General features: G+C 43.4%; 1 protein-coding gene across 1 annotated transcript in view; it reads right to left on the reverse strand.

The window, feature by feature from the left end:
• Positions 1-62: 62 nt before the first annotated feature.
• The window catches only part of YARS1 (tyrosyl-tRNA synthetase 1), a 30,780-nt gene continuing 8,884 nt past the window's right edge, over positions 63-21,958 (reverse strand). Inside the window, exons 4-13 of the mRNA XM_043909629.1 lie at positions 18,702-18,831; positions 16,039-16,119; positions 10,982-11,074; positions 8,771-8,906; positions 8,236-8,321; positions 4,978-5,113; positions 3,899-3,996; positions 2,835-3,028; positions 2,165-2,306; positions 63-912 (exon numbers count right to left, since the gene is read on the reverse strand). Of these exons, the coding sequence (XP_043765564.1) occupies positions 802-912; positions 2,165-2,306; positions 2,835-3,028; positions 3,899-3,996; positions 4,978-5,113; positions 8,236-8,321; positions 8,771-8,906; positions 10,982-11,074; positions 16,039-16,119; positions 18,702-18,831 (1,207 nt within the window). The 3' untranslated portion in view covers positions 63-801. The remainder of the gene's footprint in view (positions 913-2,164; positions 2,307-2,834; positions 3,029-3,898; positions 3,997-4,977; positions 5,114-8,235; positions 8,322-8,770; positions 8,907-10,981; positions 11,075-16,038; positions 16,120-18,701; positions 18,832-21,958) is intronic.

Below are 21,958 nucleotides of genomic sequence, written 5' to 3' on the forward strand. Positions count from 1 at the left end.
AGCTGCTATACTGTATTCTCTCCTGAGTTGGTCCAGCTCACAGACAGGTCCCATCCAGGCACCCTTGTTCAGGTATTTTATTTCAATTTATGACAGCGACATTTAGTGGTTCTGAGATGGCTTATGGAGAAGTACCCGACACTCCCTGAAGAAAAAACCAGTCTGTGCCATCCAACAACACACAGCTGGTTCAGGGAGTGTCCCCACCTAGCATGATCAAAGGACATTACAGGAGCCCTGGGGCAGGCCCTGTCCCCCAGCGCCAAGCCTCAGAGTTGGCATGCTTGGGGAAAGCTGCCAGCCACTTGGTAGACCACTAGGTTCTCTGTTTTCCCTTCCCTCCCCTTTTCAAATCCCACAGTTTCCTGTTGGGGAGAGGCTGTAATTAGCCCGGTTCAGGCACCAGATCCCAGCCAGAGACATGGCTGCCGTGATAACTCTAGGAAAACTGGAAACCAATATTTTTCCAATTAGAAGGATTATGGCATAACCTTTTTCTGAGTTACATTATATTGAAACCAGATTTGTCAGATCAGCTGCCAAGGGAAGAAGGTAGGGCTGGACTCCCCGTGCTGCCCTGCCCCCATCACTCCCCAGGTCAGCCTCTCCCTGCAGCCAGACAGGATGCTCCTGGATCCTAGGGAGGCTGAGCTGCCCCTCACCAAGTCTTGTGCCTAAAAGAGTCCTGAACATCCTGCCTCAGTGTCCTGGGAGATGGATAAGCAGGTGATGGACGGAGCAAATTAAGGAGACAGCAGATGACTAAGGATGATGAGAGAAGGGAGGAAGACGCCAGGTTGGCTAGCTGATGTTCCCCCCTTTCAGCGATTTACAGGAGACGGACCCCAGCTTGGTCATGAAGTTGGTTTGCTTCCACTGTGCAATGCACTCGTCAGAAATTTTAAAGTCAGCCTAGGCAAGAAAAATAACAAAAAAAAAAGTGATTATAGTGATGGTGGCAGGACGTCAAGAAAACAGACTCATACTACTAGTAGTGTAAGGTGACTCAACTTCTCTAAGAGAGCAGTTTGTGAAAACTTTCATCTCCTATCATTTGCCTAAGGTAAGTTCACTTCAGGAATTTAGTTTAAGAAAATAATCATGAATAAGTACAAAGAACTGGTACAATGCATCTACTGTAGCATTCTAAGTGAAAATCTGAGAACAACCTCAATGTCCAAATAAGGTTTTGGATAAAATGATCCTTATGATACTATATTATATATATGTGATTCTCACTCCTCAGTATTTAAGAAGATGGGTAAAATTTTGAAGCATAAAGTTAAAAAAAAAAAGAATAAACATATAGTACGACTCAAACTACCAATATAAACATATTATCACTATACATAAAAGTCCAGAAGGAAACCAATCACTACTGACATTTTTCAGAACCAGTAGGTAGCAGAATTATAGATGTTATTTTTGTTCCCCCTACATTTTAGACATTTCTACAATGAAAATTTAGTTTATAGCCTAGAAAAAAAATAAGTTGTTCAAAAAACCAGCCTGGGAAACTAGGAAAGGAGGGAGTGGACAAAGCCAGGTGTCACTTGCAGGAGCATGGAGAGGCAGAAACCACTCTAAAAGCCCTCCAGAAACACTTGTCTCTTGAGGAAACCAAGTATTAACTAGATAAAGCCACATGTGCAGTGCCTTAGCTGCACGAGGAGAGTGAATCTCTGCTGCTTTATGCAGTGATGTAGCCCCAGCACCTAGAACAGTACCAGACATACATGTTAGGGACTCAACAGGTGCTGAATGAATGAATGAATGAATTCTGGACAGGTGATGCGAGTCAGTGCTCTGAGAATCAGTGCTCTCACGCCAGGCTGGGCAGGAAGGACTCCAGGAGGGCTCTGATCCTGGCTCTATCACTTCCAGTGTGGCCGTGCTGGGGATCATCTCCCATCATAGACTGAAGACCTAATGAGGAAACATCTCCAGTCCCTCACACGATGCCTCTAGCAGTCTGTCAGTGCTCAGGACCTGTGAGGGCCCATGGGCTCCTCGGGCACCTCATTTGAGAGGGCTGGAATGAAGGAAGAGAGGGGCTTAGATGCAGGAAGGCCCAGCTGGGAAATGGGCAGGTGGGGAATCAGTAACAGCAATCTGCAGACAGTCCGGGCAGCCCTGGAAAGAGGGGAAAAGGGCAGCTTGTTACCTGCAGTTTCTCAAAGACTTTCTTCTTGGGCTTCAGCTCTTCGTCCGGTTGGCCCTTCTCATAGCCCTTCACAAACACTCGCTCACCAGGAGCAGAGCCTGCAGGAGGGTCTAGAGGCTCAACCTTGCGGTTTACCCCTTCTCTGGAAGGACACACAGGACAATGAGACAGTGAGGCCCTGGATGGCCTCCAGCTGCCGTGGAGGCCAAAGCATTGGGGCCTTTACCTCATGGGCTCTAATAGGATTTAGGGTACCCACAACGCCAGGGCCCCAGGAGCTCCTCACTGCTGTACCACATCTCTGGACATTACCAGCACTGGGTCAACCAGGGCTTAACTGAAATCCTATGTCAGGAGAGATTCCAAAACTTGGGCTTTTAAGGGATACGACGTAATAGCCAATGAACTGGGTTTGAATCCTGGCTTCACTCATTACTAGTAGAGCGACTTGAGCATGCACATAGCTCTGAATCTTCAATTTCTATTTTAATACAGTTAACTTAAGGTAAAGTGCTTCATCCACGGTTCCTGTACAATAAGTAATTCCTCCATGCATCATCTTTTGGGGAGTGTTCTCAGGGCCTCCACCTGGCATGTGGAAGGGCAGCATGTGGGCCACCCCCCTCTTCCTGGCCTCCCAAGGCCCTCTAACCCCCCAGTGCTCACTCACATAGAAGCACACAGGAGCATGCCTTGGGACTCGACTCCTCTCATCTTCTGGGGTTTCAGATTGCACAGCACCACCACCAGCCTGTCCTGTAGTTCCTCCTTGGGCACAAACTGCACCAGGCCGCTCACCACAGTCCGTGGCTCAGCTTCCCCCACATCAATCTTCTCCACATACAGGCTGTCTGCATCTGGGTGCTGCCACAAGAGATGTCAAGTCTTGGAGAGTATCACAGTGGAACAGATCATGGGGCCTGGTGAGCCCTCTGGCTACAGAAAGGGGCATCCACTCTCTACCGGGGCCCCAGAGGAACCCTCTAGAGCCAACTCTCCAGGTCTCAGATAGCAGACATGAGAAGGGGCCCTGAAGAGTCAGATTTGAGTAACATGAGGCTAATTACATGCATTAGAGGTGAAAGGAGTCTCTAACAGAGATTAAAATGGCCTGGAGTGCCTGGGTGGCCATCCTTATGGCTAAATGTGCGCTGGATCAACCCCAATCTTGGGGGGGACTGGAAGATGGGGGACGGCTACTGGCTTCACCATCTGAAATGAAAGCATCAGCAGCTCTTTCAAGGTAGTTTTGGTGGTTGGTCTATATGGTGAAAAGCAAATATATACTGGGAGAAAAAAATATCCAGACCACTGGTCCTAGGTCACTGGCTACAAAGCTTTCTGCGCCTCTGGGAAAGAGGAAGTCCTTCTTTCTTCCTTCACCATTTTCTGGGGTGGGGACAGGGAAGGACAAAGTGGCTGATTGACGATAAGGTCTGCAACTAATCCAGACAAGCTGGGAGATACCAGGTGAGTCCATCAGACTGGATGTGATAAACAAGTTCCTTCTGACTAACATCCGCTCTGTACTCTGAGTTCCTGGCTGTGTTTGGTTGCATGAGGTCCAGAGATAGCCAGGGGAAAAGCCTGATGCCTCGAACTAGATGCTTAGGTGCTGACTTGCAGTATGACCTAAGGGCTGTTGCTTTCCATCCCAGGCCAGGTTTCCTCCAGATGGAAGCAGACAAACCTGACCCCTGTCTGCCTCTCCAGGACGTGGTAGAAAATGAGTACCTTGTCCACACTAATGACTTTCCCCACACGGATATCCAGCCGGGATGGGATGACCTCCTCTGGTTCTGAATTCTTGGCAGGGCCTTTGACAGCTGGCTCTGGGGATGAGAAGAACCCAAGGCTCAGAGCTCTCCTTCCCACGACAGATCAGCTGCTGATGCCCTCAAATAAGGACATGAGCAGGACTTAGTGCAGAATCCCTAGAATCCACCCACTGAATTAAAACAGAGGCGGCTGCTGTTGAGAAGAGACGTGCCAGATTTCACTTCTCTCCCGCTCAGGTATTGGGCTGGAGGGGAGAGGAGGGGTTGGTGTAGCTTTGCCGCCATTCACACGCTCCATATGTAAGTACTGAGTCTTTTCTGGGAGGCCCCCACAAAGACTATCAATGTTAACATCTCAGCTTTGTGGCTACATGGCTGGTCAACTAAGAGCCAGTCACGAAAATGCAGAAGGGAACTTGGTGAATCTAGAGATCAGCTTCCCTAAGGAGCTGTGCAAGCCCTGCCTAAGCAGCTACGTCAGCCTCAGGGTCGGATGCAACCTCTCTCCTTAACTGAAGACGTGGGTTTCATGAAAGGACCAACGCTTGTGTCTCACACCAGCACTCACAGCACTGTTGGTACAGCAGGGTATAACTGCGTCAGGTGGCTCAGCGGTGAAGAACCCACCTGCCGATGCAGGTGACACGGGTTTAAACCCTGAGTCGGGAAGGTCCCTGGAGAAGGAAATGGCAGCCCCCTCCAGGATTCTTGCCTGGGAAATCCCATGGACAGAGGAGTCTGGTGGGGCTACGGTCCATGGTGTCGCAAAAGAGTCGGTCATGACATAGCGACTAAAACAACAGCAAAATTGCTTCATGATACTGACCAAACCAAATTCAAGATGACGAGTTTTCCATTCCAGCAGTCAATGGGGCATGACATTCCTGCATTTCAGACCCTCCTGGCTTCTTGGGCCTGAACTGAAGACAAACCCTTTTCTGAGGAACGGACAGGCTCTCTACATGTCTCTCATGCTCTCTCATGCTAGTACCCCCCCACACCCCCGTTCCCGGGCCCCTCCCCAGCTGGCCTTACTCTGCTTTGAGGGATCTGGGTAGGCAGCGCTGGACAGTTTCTTCAAAGCAGGGGTATTAAACTTCTCCCGGATGGGATCCAGCAACTTGTTCAGGGCAACTTCAACAGAATTCTTTAGGTCTCCAGGGTGTACAACCTGCAAGTGTATAAGGCCGGGTGAGAAGGGGCACTGAACAGGTAAATGGGGTGCAGGACACCTGGATCTACTAAGAAAAATGTGCGGATAGAACGCACAGTGTTTTCCCAGCAGAGTCTTATTTGAACCTTAGAGCAACCTTGTGAAGCTGGCAGAGTAGAGAAGGGGACACAGGTTCAAAAGGTTATCTAGTTTGTCAGAGACCTAGGTCTTCTGACACTGAACTCCATGCTAAATGTTTCTAATTAGTCAAATTTCTCTGTACGTGCAAAACTGCTCAGTCATGTCCGACTCTATGCGACCCCATGGACTGTAGCCTGCCAGGCTCCTCTGTCCCTGGGATTCTCCAGGTAAGAACACTGCAGTGGGTTGCTGTGCCCTTTTCCAGGGGATCTTCCCGATCCAGGGATTGAACAAAAGTCTCTTGAGTCTCCTGCATTGGCAGGTGGGTTCTTTACCACTAGCGCCACCTGGGATGACTCAAATTCTTCCATTTACGCTCTGAGTAGTGGCATAAAGCAGGTATTATTTATATACAGGGAAACATTCACACAGGGAACCCAGGGGCTACAGACAGCCTGAGGGGGAGATGAGTGAGCAAGAAGGAAGAACAAAGGCTCTGATGTTAGATCACCTGGGGTGAGAGTCCCAGCTAGCTGGGTGACCTCAAACCAGGCACTTAACCTCTCTGAGTTTTGGATTCTTCACTTAAAAATAAATGAAAATAACAATACTTGTATCTTCCAGCGTCGGAATGAGGATTAAATCACTTAACATGGGTGAAAATGATGCGTAGTGCTAGTACATGGTAGGAGCTCAGTAATTCCATTTTTTCTTCTCGTGTCCCACGACTAGAACCTTTACATGCTAATCTGGCCCAAAAGGATCTTCTAAGGTATTCTGACAGATGTCCCTTTGGTATGAATACATGTAATAAAACAAATCCTATGTTTTTGTTTCTGATGCTACTCCTTCATTTTCTCGGGAATGGTGTTTTTGTTGTTGTTGGCCACACTGTGTAGCATGTGGGATCTAGTTCCCTGACGAGGGGTTGAACCTGGTTCTAGGAGAGAGAGAACCAAGTCCTAACCACTGGACCACCAGGGAAGTCCTTCCTTTTTAACAAAAGAAAAGCTTTAGACCTGCACTGTCCAATATGGTGGTCACAAGCCACATATGGATATTTAAATGTAAGTTAGAATTCAGTTCCTCTGTTGTACTGGTCACATGTGGCCAGTGGCAACTGTGTCAGTGCAGATAAGAACATGTTTACTATCACAGGAAGTGCTGCTAGTTATGTTGTCTTTCTTTAGAAACATTTCTTCTATTCCTTCTCAGTGAGAGAAAGTGAAAGTGTTAGTCACTCAGTTGTGTCTGACTCTGCGACCCCATGGACTGCAGCCCGTCAGGCTCCTCTGTCCATGGGGCTCTCCAGGCAAGAATACTGGAATGTGTAGCCATTCCCTTCTCCAGGGGATCTTCCCGTCCCAGGGATTGAACCTGGGTCTCCTGCTTTGTAGGCAGATTCTTTACCATCTGAGTCACCAGGGAAGCCTTTTTATCACTTCCACAAAAGACTGCTCATGAGGTTGAAGAGTTGAGTGTGGGTTCCATGGCCTGCCTCAGGCTGCAGACAGACAGTTTCAGAGCAACAGCTGCCAAATATCCAAAAAATGGGCCTGAAGGAACCTCAGAACTCAGAGGTCACTAAGTCTTTTCTTCCATTGGACGCTCAAACCCTCATATGACATTGCCTCTGGCCTCTGCCTGAACACTTACCTCAGTGATGGGGAATGCAAGGGCAGGCAAGGCAGCCCTACCCATCACCACACAACTGAGGTCTTCAAGCTTAAACAAGCCTCCCTGCAGTCTGCATCTGCAGTCCTGGTTCAGCCCTCTGTTGCCACAAGAAGAAACCTCACCCCTAACTCAGGAGAGTCCTTCTTGGGTTTGAGGATGGGTGAACACATACTTGCATTCCAGTTCAACATGCCCATTCTTTCAACTTGTGCTTTATGACCTGGTTTGCAACCAGTTCCCCATCACGGCATCCTTCCTCTCCCCATCAATACACTCCAGATTGTCAAATAAACATTACAAAATTTATTTTTGTGAGGCTTATTTGACAAAAAACCTCACAAAAAGTCCAACACAACCAAAATGGCCAGTGGCAACTACGTTAGTGCAGATAAGAACAGGTATCTTACCAAAGGTACTCAGAACATTGGAGAACCAAATGATCAACTCCCTGGTCTGGACTCTACATTTCTGACAATGAGGCCAAGACCTCGTGAACATTTCTGACAACCCTGTCATAATGCCAATTCAGCCCGTGTTCAGAGCCAGTTAAGACCCCCACTTCATCCACTATATACAGTCATTACTCGTTTCCTTTATTATCTGGCCCTGTCTTCCTCTACTAAAGTGGCCCCCTCACCTTGCAGACTCCAGTCACTCTAAACCACTTGTCGGTCCCTAGATACCACACTGCTTCCTCTTACCCTGCCTCACACAATGAATTCCCTCACAGGTTTCCTGAAGAACCCCTAATGAGTGAGACAGTGTGTGAACGTCATCCCCACCACAAAACTTTCCGAGCCAGCCAGTTAGTCACTTCCTCCTGTTCTATTTCTGGACCATGTATATATGGTACAGTAACCAGTAAATGACATTTATTTACATGTCATCCTCTCCTATGGACTATGAGCTTCATGAAGATTTAATCCTCTTTGTAACATCAGCCCCCTAGCATGGTGCCAAACACATGGGCACCTAGTAGGTCTTTTGTTAAAATGTGGAAATAGTATTCTCTCTTCTGTTCTTTTATAGCTGTGTCTCTTTTCTGAACCTTGATGTGGTACCTGAAATGCTTCATCTTGTTGGGTTTGATCCTTCATTCCAGGTTAAGTCCTTTGGAGAGTGATTAAGACACCAACATACTAGCTTTCTGCCATTTGCTAATCTACTCCACAAACCATCTGAATCCTCATCTGAGCCATTAACAAAATATACAGCCTCGAGATCATCATGACAGAGCCCTATGGTAGAAAGAAACTTGGTGAGGCCACACAGAGAGGTTTGTCAGAATAAATTCAGTGGGGATAATCCTCCTCTGGTATTACCTCATCAGCAAAGTCCTTTTCCAGGTCCAAGTAAGCTGTGTAGGTTTTGTTTCCACCCCATTTTTCATCTCGAAGGATCACAAACTCTGTAAGAAAAAGGATTCATGCCAACAAACTCACAGACGATGGCAAGTCAGCATCCCTGGCCCAAACGTGTATTTGTAGTTTCTGCCATGTATTTTAAACTTAATCGTACAGTATTTTATTGTTTTTTAAATTGGATCAGTGGCAGTGTTGTATACCCAGCTAGCATCCAAGCTCAGGGGAAACAATTGTGTCTTACATCTCTTTTGTATTCCTCCACTCCACATGCCTGCCCCCTTCATTCCTACCACTCATGCCCACTCAGACATGCAAACACACAGACATCTCAATGATATCCCCACTTCAATCACACATTAACATATGAGAAATCAGAGCAGAGAATCAGAGAAGCCAGTCTCTGGAGGAAGACTGTGACAAGCCACAGGTATGACCCAGCACTGGTTTTGCTATTTCAGCCTAAACGCTGAGAAGAAAACAGGGAGTATCTTACCAGACTTGAGGGGAAAGAGAACATGTCTGATGAAGGCCAGAACGCCGTTGTTCTCCACATTCCCTGGCTCACAGAAGGCCTTCTTCAGTTTTTTCTTTACATCCTCTTTCCGATCAAGCAGATCAATCTTGGACTCCTAGAAGCCAGGGAGGAGAGGAGGACCTCTTGTGGTTGAAAATGAGAATATGCTCAACTCATCTGTATTTTAATTTTTTGGACAAAGATGTAAACATTAAATGACTTTAATAAGAGAATTAATTGGAGTCAAAGACCACTCACAATGCTACATAAAAATATTTTAATTTTTCTCTGTTCTTCCCAGGCCTTGTTTGTAGCATACGGAATCATGGCAAATTTGTATCTGGAGAATAAATGTCCTTGGGACTATATCATAAGTACCTGAGAGTGGCTACCTAGTCTTCACTTGTAGATTTTATGTTGTATTATATTCCTAATTATTAGTGACAATGTAATTTATTTAGCAGTTTCTAAACTGTCAGATTTGTTCTCATCTTTACAAACTATATACAATGCTACAACGAACCTCTCTGCAGAGGTCCTCTTGCCTTCTCTAGGATTACTTCCTTAAGCTACCCAAACACTGCTGGGCCCCGAACTGTTTTCCGACAGGCATACAGCAAGTGACACTGCCACCCGCCATGTGTGAGGAGACGTTTCCCGGCAATCGCCAACACCAGGTATTATTTAGCGCCTTTGTCCTTCATAGGGCGATAGGCTTTGTTTCTTATTTTGGAGTGAGTGACCTCATGCTCATTTGTGTCCAGTGGTTACCAAGCTCAGTCAACATACGACTGGATGTGAATCACCTGGGGCGCTTAAAATAACATAAGCTACTGGGCTCCACCCAAAGCTACTAAATCAAAATTTTGGGGGGTTGACCCAGGCATTTGCATTTTTAAAAGCTCTCCGTGTGGTTCTGATGCAGTCACATTTTGGAACTGATGCTGGTGCTATTTCTAGGATGAAGACATGGTAAACGTGACCAAATAGGATAATCTAGAAATCAGACTTAAAGAACTAGTTGAATGTCCAAAATGACTTCAATTTGAATCAACTAGTAGGCTGTGAAAGAAAACAAGATTCCTAAGTTGTTCCCCAGAACCACTTTATCAATGTGCCCAACGCAGGGGGAGCTGGATTCAATCCCTGGTCAGGGAACTAGATCCCACATGCTGCAACTGAGAGTTCGCAAGCTGTAAGATCAAAGATCCCGTGTGCTGCAACCAAGACTTGGCACTGCCAAATGAATAAATAAATATTAAAAAAAAAAAAAAAAGAATCTCTAAGGACAGGGCCTTACTCTACACACACATTCTCTCCTTTATAAAAATTCCCCAGGTGATTCTAAAGATCAGCCATGTTTGTGAACCCAGAACCCAAACTTCCACATCTTTGGCTTCTACCAGTTCTTGTATTCTGTGCCCTAAATGATCAGAAGAAAAGTGTACCTTCCCTAAGCAGGACTTTTAAATGTTAAGACATCATATTTATCAAAATCATCATATTAAATACCACCATAAGAATCAAAGTGCTAACTGATGTCAACAAGGACCTACTGCATAGCACAGGCAACTCTTCCCAATATTCTGTAATAACTTATGTGGGAAAAAAAATCTGAAAAAGAATGGATATATATATAATTAAATCACTTTGCTATGTACCTGAAACACAACACTTGAATCAATTATACTCTAAAATAAAAATTAAATTAAAAATGTTACTTGGTGAAATGCAACTGCAGCCTTCTCATTAATAAGGCTGAACTTTGTCATAGTTGTATGGCTGAAGAAACTACTTTTGCCTGTACTTTTTTTTTTTTTTTTAAAAACATTTATTTTTATTCATTTGGCTGCATAGAGTCTTAGTTGTGGCATGTGGGATCTAGTTCCCTGACCAGGGATCGAACCCAGCCCCCCTGTATCAGGAGCGCAGAGTCTTAGCCACTGGACCACCAGGGAATTCCCTTGCCTGTACTTCTTATTAGTAGCAGTAAAACTTAAAAATTATAATTGGATCCCATCAGAACTGCTTCAGTGCTCAAGAACCACTGGAATTAACTGGATAACTTAAGATTCCTTATAGCTGGAATATTTGTACATCTTAGTCAGCCAGGTTACTTTTCTTTCTAGTCCTCAATTTCTTCATCTTTTGCTAAAGATTTCTCAACTCAAGTCAGAGCTTGTAACCTACCTCTTCTGAAGAGCTCATTTTGCTGCCAGTTAAACCTGGAACCATAGGATTCATCAGATGGACTCGTTTTGAGTAACCAAGTGCAGGGAGGTACTAGGAGTTAGAAAGAAACACACAAAAGCAGATGTTAGTATAAATTCTCCAATCTCATCTAACCTGGACTGTCACTTAACAGTTTGATATATGCCTTCCAATCTTTTTTCTACTGAATATATAACTTTTCAATGGTGATCATAATATGAACAAAGCTTTTTGTCGCTCCTGTCTATTAGTATTACATCACGAACCTACTGGACTTACTCTACCCACCATAAACAACTCTATTAGATAGCAACCAGTGTAGGGCTACAAATCTGGAGAGTAGGGAAGCTAGGTGACCCCATACCCACCCTGGCTTTCTCCTTGAGGGCATTTTTGTTTTCAAACTGAGTGCTGAGAAAAAGAGACCAAGCAGAGAGCAGCAGTCTTAACTAAGCAGAGGAGACAGAGGATGTAAGGAGGCTTAGGATTTGGAAAGGGTTCCAGAGTGAAGAGGCCCTCCAAAAATCCCAAAGTGCTCCAATGCTTTCCTTTTTTAAAAGTTTTAGTTATTTATTTTTTACTCTAGTGGGTCTTCGCTGCTGCATGCAGGCTTTCTCTAGGTGCAACAAGTGATGGCTACTTTTTGTTGCGACACAAGGGGTTCTCATTGTGGTGGTTTCTCTTGTTGTGTAGCACAAGCTCTAGGTACATGGGCTTCAGTAGTTGCAGTGCATGGGCTCAGGAGTTGTGGCACTCAGACTTAGTTGCTCCATGGCCATGTGGAACCTTCCTGGACCAGGGATCAAACCAGTGTCCCTTGCGTTGCAAGACGGATTCTTAACCACTGGACCACCAGGGAAGCCCCTCCACTGCTTTCTTAATTGAATCACGACTGTACGAATTTGGAGAGACATAGGGAAGCGCAGCAGAGAACAGGCTCTGATAGGTTGGAGACTTGAGCAAATTTTAGGGGCTGCACAGTGCTGGTGAGGCAGAAGTTGAAGTTTAGGTTCAATCAAAGCACAGAGGGCTTTGTGAATACCCTGAGATTTCATTTTAGTTTGAGACTCCAGAAAGGCCACATTCTAAGATAAGCTTTACCTCACAGGAGTAAGAGCAAACTGAAATAGACCTATTCTACAAAGCCTAAAATCTACCCTTGACATGATCAAGGTGATGAGTCAGTAATTTAAGAGCCTACAGAAAACACAGCACTCTGTATACATAATCCAGAGCAACCACAGCATATTTATGGTGTCCCTGATACAATAAAAAGGTACAAGAAATGGGAGGCAGAAAATTTAAAGGGACTGACAGACAAGAGGAAACAGTCAATAAAAGCAGACACGGAAACAATCCAGATACTAGAATAAGCAGATCATGATGTCAGAATAACTATAATTGGTGTGTTAAAAGAAATAAAGGAAAAGATGAATGAAATGGGTAAAAGATGGAGAAATATAAAAGAGAACTGGCTTTTTTAATAAAAAAAAAACAAAAACAAATGGAAATTTTAAAATGATACAGTATAAAACTGGATGGATTTAACAAAAGACAGGATTAATGAACATGGAAGAAAAGTCAACAGATAATATCCAACTAAAACACAGAGGAACAAAGAAGGGGATACAAGTTCAGAGTTTGATCTCTGGACGGAAAACGAAGGTCCCGCATGCCCCGGGGCATAACTACTGAGCCCGCCTGCCACAACAAAGATCCACATGTTTAAACGAAGACCCAATGTGCGTGTGTGCGTGCTCAGTCACTTCAGTCATGTTCAACTCTTTGCAACGCTATGGACTGTAGCCTGCCAGGTCCTCCCTCAGTCCATGGGACTCTCCAGGCAAGAGTACTGAAGTGGGCTGCCATGCCCTCCTCCAGGGAAACTTCCTGACCCAGGGATCGAACCTGCGTCTTCTGTATTACAGGCAGATTCTTTACTGCTGAGCCACCAGGGAAGCCCATAAGACCCAATACAGCCAAGTAAATTAATATTCTTGGAAAAACCCACCAAACAAACAAACAAAAAAAGACAGTTAAAAAAAACGAGAGAGATGTTCTCAGATAAAAAGAAAGCTGTAAGAACTCCTTACTGAGAGACCTGCATTGCAGACACAAAATACAAAGGAGTCTTCAGGCCGAAGGAAACTGATCTCGGATGGAAGCACAAAACTGAAAGAAGGAATCAATAGTATCGGAAAGGGTGGTGTTGGCTGTTCAGTCACCAAGTCATGTCTGACTTTCGAGACCCCAAGGACTGTAGCCCATCATGCTCCCCTGTTCATGGGATTTCCCAGGCAAGAATACTGAAGAGGGTTGCCATTTCCTTCTCCAGGGGATCTCCCTGACCCAGGGATCAAACCCGTGTCTCCTGCATTGGCAGGTGGGTTCTTTACCTGGCTAAGCCACCAGGGAAGCCCATCAGGAAGGGTAAGTGGTGGTAAATATACATGAAAATTGACTGTTTAGAAAACCATTATAAATAGGTCTTTGGGATTTAAAATATATGTAAAACTAAAATATATGGCAATAGCACAAAGGGCAGGAGGGTGTTAAATAAGGTAAAACTGTTGTAGGTTCTTGCATTGTTGGGAAGTGGTAAATACATCTAACTATAATGAATTACAAGGACATGTAATCTCTAGGACAGGGCTGGGCAAAACTTTTCTGTCAAAGGTCAGATAGTAAATATTTTAGGCTTGCTGGGTGATATATAGTCTCTATTGCATATCTTTTTTCATTTTTTTTTTACAACCCTTAAAAAAAATACAAAAACCATTCTTAGAGCTTCTAAGTCATACAAAAACAGGCCATCAGCTCTATCTCTGTTAGAATAATAAAAGGTTTGATTAAAAAGTAAGCCACCTATACTTCATAAAATATACATATATATATATAAAGAAAAAAAATAAAGTCAAGGAGAAAAAAATATTCTTAGAGAAAATATATTTGAATACATATATATACACACACACACACATATATATCTATTTTTTACATGGCTGACTTCTAACAATGTGCTAGTTTATTTTGTGTGTGTGTGTATATATATGCATGTTATGCTGTGCTAAGCCACTTGAGTCATGTCCGACTCTTTGTGACTCCATGGCCTGTAGCCCGCCAGGCTCATCTGTCCATGGGATTCTCCAGGCAAGAATACTGGAGTGGGCTGCCATGCCCTCCTCCAGGGGACCTTCTCTCTCTCTCTATATATATGTATGTATGTATATACAATTTCTTTACATGGATAAGACTTCTTGCTGTTTCTATGCTAAGTGTCTTGCATACTTACATGTACTAGTTGCTATAACACTGCTTTGTTTTGTATTTTGTTACAATTAAAATCCTTTTTTCTTCTTTAAAAAAAAATTTAAGAGATAAAATGGAATAGAAAATACCTCAATAATAGTAAAAACCTTACATTGTCAACATTTCCCCATTTATTAAATATATCCAAAAACCATTAAAAAATATTATATAGGGACTTCCTTGGTGGTCCAGTGGCTGAGACAGTGCACTCCCAATTCAGGAGACCCAGGTTCAATCCCTAGTCAGGGAACTAGACCCCACATGCTGCAGCTCAGACCCAGTGCAGTCGAATAAATAAATAAATAAAATATTTTTTAAAATGTTATATTATATCCCACTGGAGGATTTATCTTAATGTATTCAACTAATCCCTTGCCACTGAATACTAATTTATTTCTAAGTTGTGCTCTAAATTGTGGTGTGTGCTCAGTCGGTGTCCGACTCTTTCCAACCTCATGGACATGGGCTCCAGAGAAGGCCGCCAAGCTCCTCTGTCCATGGAATTGTCCAGGCAAGAATACTGGAGTGGGCTTTAAATTGATAACATGATAAATACTTCCATACAGAACTCAAGTTGCACTTTTATTTTTTTAATTAAAAACATTTTAGAATTCTGGCCACTCAGCATGGCTTGCAGGATTTCAGTTCCCCAACCAGGGATTAAACCTGGGCCCCAGCAGTGGAAGTGCCAAATCCTAACAACCAGGGAACTCCCAAGCTACACATTCTCCCCTCTCCCCACTCCAACCAAGGTGCACTTTAAAAATTATTTCCTGAGGACCCATTTGTGTAATTATTATTAGGAAAAAGTGTAGAAACATTTTAGAGGCATCAAATCACCCATCAGGAATTTACATTTTCACTGGCAGTATTTTCTCTACTCCCTTGCCAACATGAGGTTTTGAAAAGCTTTCAAAAATACCAACCACTTCTCAAAAGCCCTTTTCAACTTATTCAAGTTATTTCCCAGAAAAGAACTATTAGGGGTTTGTGCTGATTTCCTCTTCTAAACCCTGTTAACCTCATTTCAGAGACGAGTGGTTTATGTAAGATCCAGAGAAATATGGACCAAATGCTCTGGGAAAGAACAGAAGTTCTATCTGGTGGTGCCTCTCCCTGGAAACTGAGCTATTAGGCAAGAAGCAAAAAAAAAAAGGTGGGGGGGGGCGGGGTGGTGGGAATAAAAGAAGAAGAAGAAAATCCACCAGGTCTGAGGGCAGCTTCTTGGTGGCAGCAAGAGTACAGGCTTTTTAGTCAGACAGATCTGAATGCTCATTCCTGCTCAGTCACTGACTGTGTGATACTGGACAGCTTTTTTATTCTCTACGCTCAGTTTTCTTATCTGCAAAACAAGGAGAATAATATCTACCGTACCATATGACTGCTGGGACTGGCACATTCAAGAAACTCTAATGCGGACTTCTCTGGTGTTCCAGTGGTTAAGAATCTGCCTTCCAATGCGGCAGGTGTGGGTTTGATCCCTGATTGGGGAACCAAGATCCCACAGGCTGCAGGGCAAATAAGCCTGTGAGATGCAACCACTGAGCCCACGTGCCATAACTAGAGAGCCCACATGCTCTGGAGCCTGCACACTGCAATGAAGATCCCACAAGCTACAACTAAGCCCCAACCCAGATAAAAACATAAAACAAAATAAAGAGAAACAAAGAAAGAAACTCCAATGCTCTGCGATGCAAAAGAAAAAAGACAAGAAAGAGGACACTAACCTTCTCTGCAAAGGTGAAAATCTTTCTCTGATCAACACCTCCAAACTGGGCATCCACTTTCAAATACTCTTCATCCAAGGCCTGTGGGAAGAAACACACGGGTATGAACTTCTACTGTATTTCTTCCAAATGGGTATAAGAAACCAGAAACTTTTGAAAACCATTAGAATTTTCAAAAAGTAAACCAGGAAGCAAATAAGCAGCACTCAGTCTTCCTGTTGGCTTCAAGAGCTGGACACACATTTGCTGAGTGCCTTCTGCCAACTCCACTCCATGTGGATATTATAGGATAAAAAAATAAGAAGAGTCTCTGCTCTCAGGAAGCTCACGATCCGGTAGGGAAGGAAAGGGAAGGAAAAAGACAAATTATACTCACATCAAAGGTACCCAATTAATGAGGTAGCCTGCAACAAGTGTCAAATAACTGGCAGTAAGAAGCAAGTGCTGTGAGAGCTCAGAAAAAAGGGGCAAGACTAAATTAGTAAACAAACAGTTACTATCACTTGTTACATGCCAGGCCTAGTGCCAACCCTGTGGATGTGAATCACACCCAGACCCAGATTCTGCCTTCATGAAGTCAATTAACTAGCTGAGAAGAAAGACACATAAACAGGTCATTTCAATACAGCATTCCAAGGGCTAACTTACACGTTCATTTAAGGAACATGCTAACACTAAGAAAGAAATTATTTTCTCTATCTGCTCAGCCCGGTGGCGGTGAAGGCTTCCTAGAATCAGACTGTGGGCTGAGACAGGTTCTGAAGAACATATAGATGTTTTTCACCATGGAGAGGAAACAGACTGTGAGAAGGCTCAGACGTGTGAGATGTTTAGGGAAACTATGACTGAGTCAGTCTGCAAACTCCAAGGGGTGTGGGAAGTGGTGAGTGATGACGTTAGACAAGTTGGTCAGGACACTGAGTGTCATGTGAGGGTACCTAGCCTCATCCTGGCCACTGAATGATTTTAAGGAGGGAAGAACCACAATTCACGTAACTGCAGAAAACCACACCACTGAGACAGCAGAGTGTAGAGCTGTGGCCTGAGGGCTGGAGACAAAGACAACAGCGAGAAAGCTGCTGTGAGAGTCCAGGTAAGAAATAACAATGAATGACGTTGGTGAGGGGGCTTCCCTTGGGGCTCAGCTGGTAAAGAATCCACCTGCAGTGCGGGAGACCCGGGTTCGATCCCTGGGTTGGGAAGATCCCCTGGAGAAGGGAAAGGCTATCCACTTCAGTATTCTGATCTGGAGAATTCCATGGATTGTATAGTCCATGGAGTTGCAAAGAGTCAGACACGACTGAGCGACTTTTACTTTCACTTTCAAGTTGGTGGGGATGTAGAAGAAGAGTGAATTTAAGAGATTTTTAAGTAGGATTAATAAAATTTAGTATCTGATTGGACGTGGGGGAAAAAGAAAGGAGAGGAAGAGAAAGGTAAGCAAGCAGTTAGGCGCAGAACAGCACTAACAGAAGTTTCGGTGAGGGTGAGTATGTTCCACACCTGTGCTGTTCAACGCGTCAGCCTCCAGCCACATGTGGTTTGTGAGCAACCTGAAATACAGTCAGTAGGACTGGAAAACTAAAATTTTAATTACTTCGGTAGCCACATATGACTATGACAAGAGGCTGCCATAATGGACTGAATTAGATATAGAGTTCCCAAGTTCAGATCTAGAGTTCCTGACCAAGAGAAGACTTAATTTTCTTTTCTTTCAAGTTAAAAAAAAAAACATTATTTTTAAAATTTTAATGTATTTCATTAAAATTTAGTTGATTTCCAATGTATATTAGTTTCTGCCATATAGCAAAGTGATTCAGTTTTACATATATATACATATATTCTTTCTCAGATTCTTTTCCATTATAGTTTATTATAAGATATTGAATATAGTTCCCTGGGCTATGGAGGAGGACCTTGTTTATTTTATATACAGCAGTGTGTAAGACTTTATCAAACATTAGAGAAATATACAAGGGAAAAGAAAAGTCTATCGACATTTTCATCCCATCTTCCTGAGCTAATAACCAGTATCAATAGCTTGGTTTGAATTTTCCCATGCTTTCTCCATGCTCATACAAAAATGCACACACATGAAATATGATGTGTTTGTTTTGCTTAATGGGAAATAGGATCATGCCTAAAATTTATTTTCACTCATCACTCTAAAGACAGGCAGCATGGCTCAGATGCTAAAGTGTCTACCTGCAATGCAGGAGACCCGGGTTTGATCCCTGGGTCGGGAAGATCCCCTGGAGAAGGAAATGGCAACCCACTCCAGTACTCTTTGGAAAATTCCATGGACTGAGGAGCCTGGTAGGCTACAGTCTATGGTGTCCCGAAGAGCTGGACACGACTGAGGGACTTCACTCACTCACTCACTCACTCACATCACTCTGAAATTAATGTTCTTCAATTAAGGGATCATGATTACCATAAAGAAGCTATGTGAGATGAGCAGCATTTTAAAGGACAGAGAGGTAGGCGAAGAAGTCAAAGAGTGGTCCGGAAGTCTGGAGGAGGGGCTGTAGGGGGAAGGCAGGCCTCCCGCAAGGTGAAGGAACAGCCAGGACACTGGTCTAACGGGCTGAGAGAGAGGTTTGTGACTAGTGGTCAGAATCAGAGCAGAGAAGGTCATAGGGGACTCCACCCCTCCCACATACCTGCAGCCCCGGGTACAGCAGGCCACTCAGCAGAGGGTGCTCCACCTGCTTTACCACCTCAGCTCCAGCTTTTTTGGCATCGTGCTGTGTGACCACAGAAGAAAGGCGGTAGACATCCAGCGTGTACTCTCTGAGAGGAGACAAGAGGAGACAGCTCTAAGACGGGGCCCAGGTCTCAGTGCAACCCTAAAAGTGTGTTGTTAATTCACTCTCCTGATCTTAAGACATTCAGAAAGAATCAGTTCAGTTCAGTCGCTCAGTCGTGTCCAACTCTTTGCAACCCCGTGGACTGCAGCCAGGCTTCCCTGTCCTTCAACAACTCCCGGAGCTTGCTCAAACTCAAGTCCACTGAGTCGGTGATGCCATCCAACCATCTCTGCCTGCTGGTTTCTAAATGTAAGTAGTCCATCCACTCCTGAAAATACTACTTAATTTTTATATTTTTCCTTTTTAAAGATGGATTTAAATTAATCTTTAATCTTTCTCTTTGCTTAACTCCTAAAATAGGGCTTCTCCGCCATTCCCCTCTACTCTCTTCTTCTGGATGCCTATTAAATAAACGCCAGAATTTCTCAAGTCTCGTCATGTCTTTATTTTAACTTAAATACATGTAAGGAATAATGAACAATATTATGACTAAATTACCCATCACTCAGTTTAAGAAAAGGGACCTAGGGAATTCCTTGGTGGTCCAGTGGTTAAGACTCCACACTTCCACTGCAGAGGGTTTGGGTTTGATCCCTGGTTGGGGAACTTAGATCCCGCATGTATAGCAAAAAAAAAAAAAAAAGACTTAATTACTTCTAAGGCTCCTGTGCACTCCTCCACAATCCTACTTCTTCCTTCTCCAGAGTAACCATTAGCTTGAACTTTTGTATTTCTGTCCTGTTTTATAGTCCGTTTGTATCTCTAAACAATGTGCTATAAATATTCTTATATATGTATCCTGGTACATATGTGCAAGTTCCTTTATATATGCTTAGGAGTAGAATTTCTGTAAGACAAGGGATTTGCATCTTGAACTTCAGTTCAAGATAATGTCAAACTATTTTCCAAAGAGGCTTTTCATCAATTTTATTACTTAATATTCTCATTATTTAAAGTTTTGCCATTAAAAAATTACTTATTTCTGGTTGCACTGGGTCTTCGTTGCTGCGTGTGGGCTTTCTCTAGTGGAGCATGGGCTGCTCACTGCAGTGGTTTTTCTTGTTGCGGCTTGAGGGCTCTAGGGTGCTTGGGTTTCAGTACTCAGGGCTCAAGGGCCCTAGAGTGTGCAAGCTCAGTAGTTATGGTACACAGGCTTAGATGCCCTGAGGCATGTGGAATCTTCCTGGACCAGGGATCAAGCTCATGTCCCCTGCATTGGCAGCTGGACACTTAACCACTGGAGTACCAGGGAAGCCCAATTTTTGACAACTGGTTTTGCAGTTTTTGACATATAATACTCCTTTGCCACTTATATATGTTATAAATATCTTCTCCTAGTGGGTGGCTTGTCTTTTTATCTTACTTTTGATATAGTGAAGGTTTCGACTGTAGTAACGGTGAATCCATCAATCTTTTCCTGTGATTTGTTTTTGGTATGTCTTGTTTAATTTTCCCTGACCCACAATTAGAGGACAGTTGTCTTATATGTTGTCTTTTAAATGTTTATAGTTTGGCCTTAACAGTTAAATCTTTAACCCACTTGGAACAAAGGGATCATTTTTTTCCCGATGTGGATAACCAAAAATCTCTGCATCACTTTTAAAAAGTTTATTCTTGCTCTGCTGACCTATACTGCCAGCTCTGTCATATATATCAACTTAACATATTTGTGATGATCTATTTCTGAACTATTTCAGTTGTTTGTTTGTTCTGTTCCAGTTGTTTATCCTATCTACATGCTATATAAATGACAAAGGACTTGGCATCTAGAAAACACAAGGAACTTTATAAAAAAAAGTGAAAAAATGGGCCAAGACACTTGCATAGACACTTGATTGACAGAAAAGGAAATACAAATGGCCAACAAAAACTTGAAGATAATTTTTTTCAATAAATATTTTCAGATATTTTGCCCTTACACTTGAATGGTCGTTTGTGTAGGTACAGATTTTTGGGTTGCAAATTCCTTTCCTTCAGAATTTTAAAGGCTCTGTTTCATCCCCTTTCAGTTTTCATTGTTCCTTTGGGGAAATGCAGAACCATTATGATTGCTGTTATTTTGTATGTGACTTTTGTCCCTTTGGAAATTTGCATATACTTGTTTGTTCCCAGTGCTTTAAAATTTCAAAATAATGCACTTCAGCATAGGTTTACTTTCATTCATTGTGTTAGGCACTCAATGAGCCCTTTCAGTCTGGAAACTCATGTCCTTTAATTGTCCTTACATTATTTCATCGTCAACTTCCTTCCCTCTGACTCTTTTTATTGCTTTTCTGGAACACTTTCTACTCAAATATTGTGCCTCTTGGCCTAGTACTCTAGTTTTATCTTTTCCTTTTTTCCCACTGTGGTCTGTGAGGCCACAAAAACTACAATTCAAGTACATACAATTCAAGGAGTTTCCTCAAGGTACATGTAGTCTTCAGTAAAAGTCTTCTTTTACTGAAAAGATGATTTTTATCACCTTTTACAGATTTTAAGACATATTTATTTAAACATTTAGCATCTCTGAAACCTAGATGACTATTAAAAATTAAGGCATGTTATAGATTAATTAGCAGTATTTAAAAAAACATCTTAGATTAAGTGAAATACAAATCTCTTTGTACTCCCACCTTCACTTGGTTTCCGGTCACTGAGTATTCTCAATTAAGTTGTCAACTGATTTATTTGAAAACTTGTGTTCGTTGCTCAGCTGTATCTGACTCTTTGTGACCCCACGGACTGACTGTCCATGGAATTCTCCAGGCAAGAATACCAGAGTGGGGGCTCCCCAGGTGGCACTAGTGGTAAAGGACCTGCCCGCTAAAGCAGGAGACGTAAGAGACTTGCGTTCAATCCCTGGGTTGGGAAGATCCCCTGGAGAAGGGAATGGCAACCCACTCCAGTATTCTTGCCTGGGAAATCCCATGGACGGAGGAGCCTGGAAGGCTATAGTCCATGCGGTCGCAAACAGTCGAACACGACTGAAGTGACTTTACACACACACATGCATGCATGCCTACTGTTAGCAGATTAAATTGTGATTAAAAAAAAAGAAACTGGCGTGGGTAGCCATTCTCTTCTCCAGGGGAGCTTCCCAGGGATTGAACCTGGGTCTCCTGCCTTGC

The sequence above is a fragment of the Cervus elaphus genome, chromosome 8, assembly GCF_910594005.1.
Source record: "Cervus elaphus chromosome 8, mCerEla1.1, whole genome shotgun sequence".
NCBI lineage: Eukaryota > Metazoa > Chordata > Mammalia > Artiodactyla > Cervidae > Cervus > Cervus elaphus.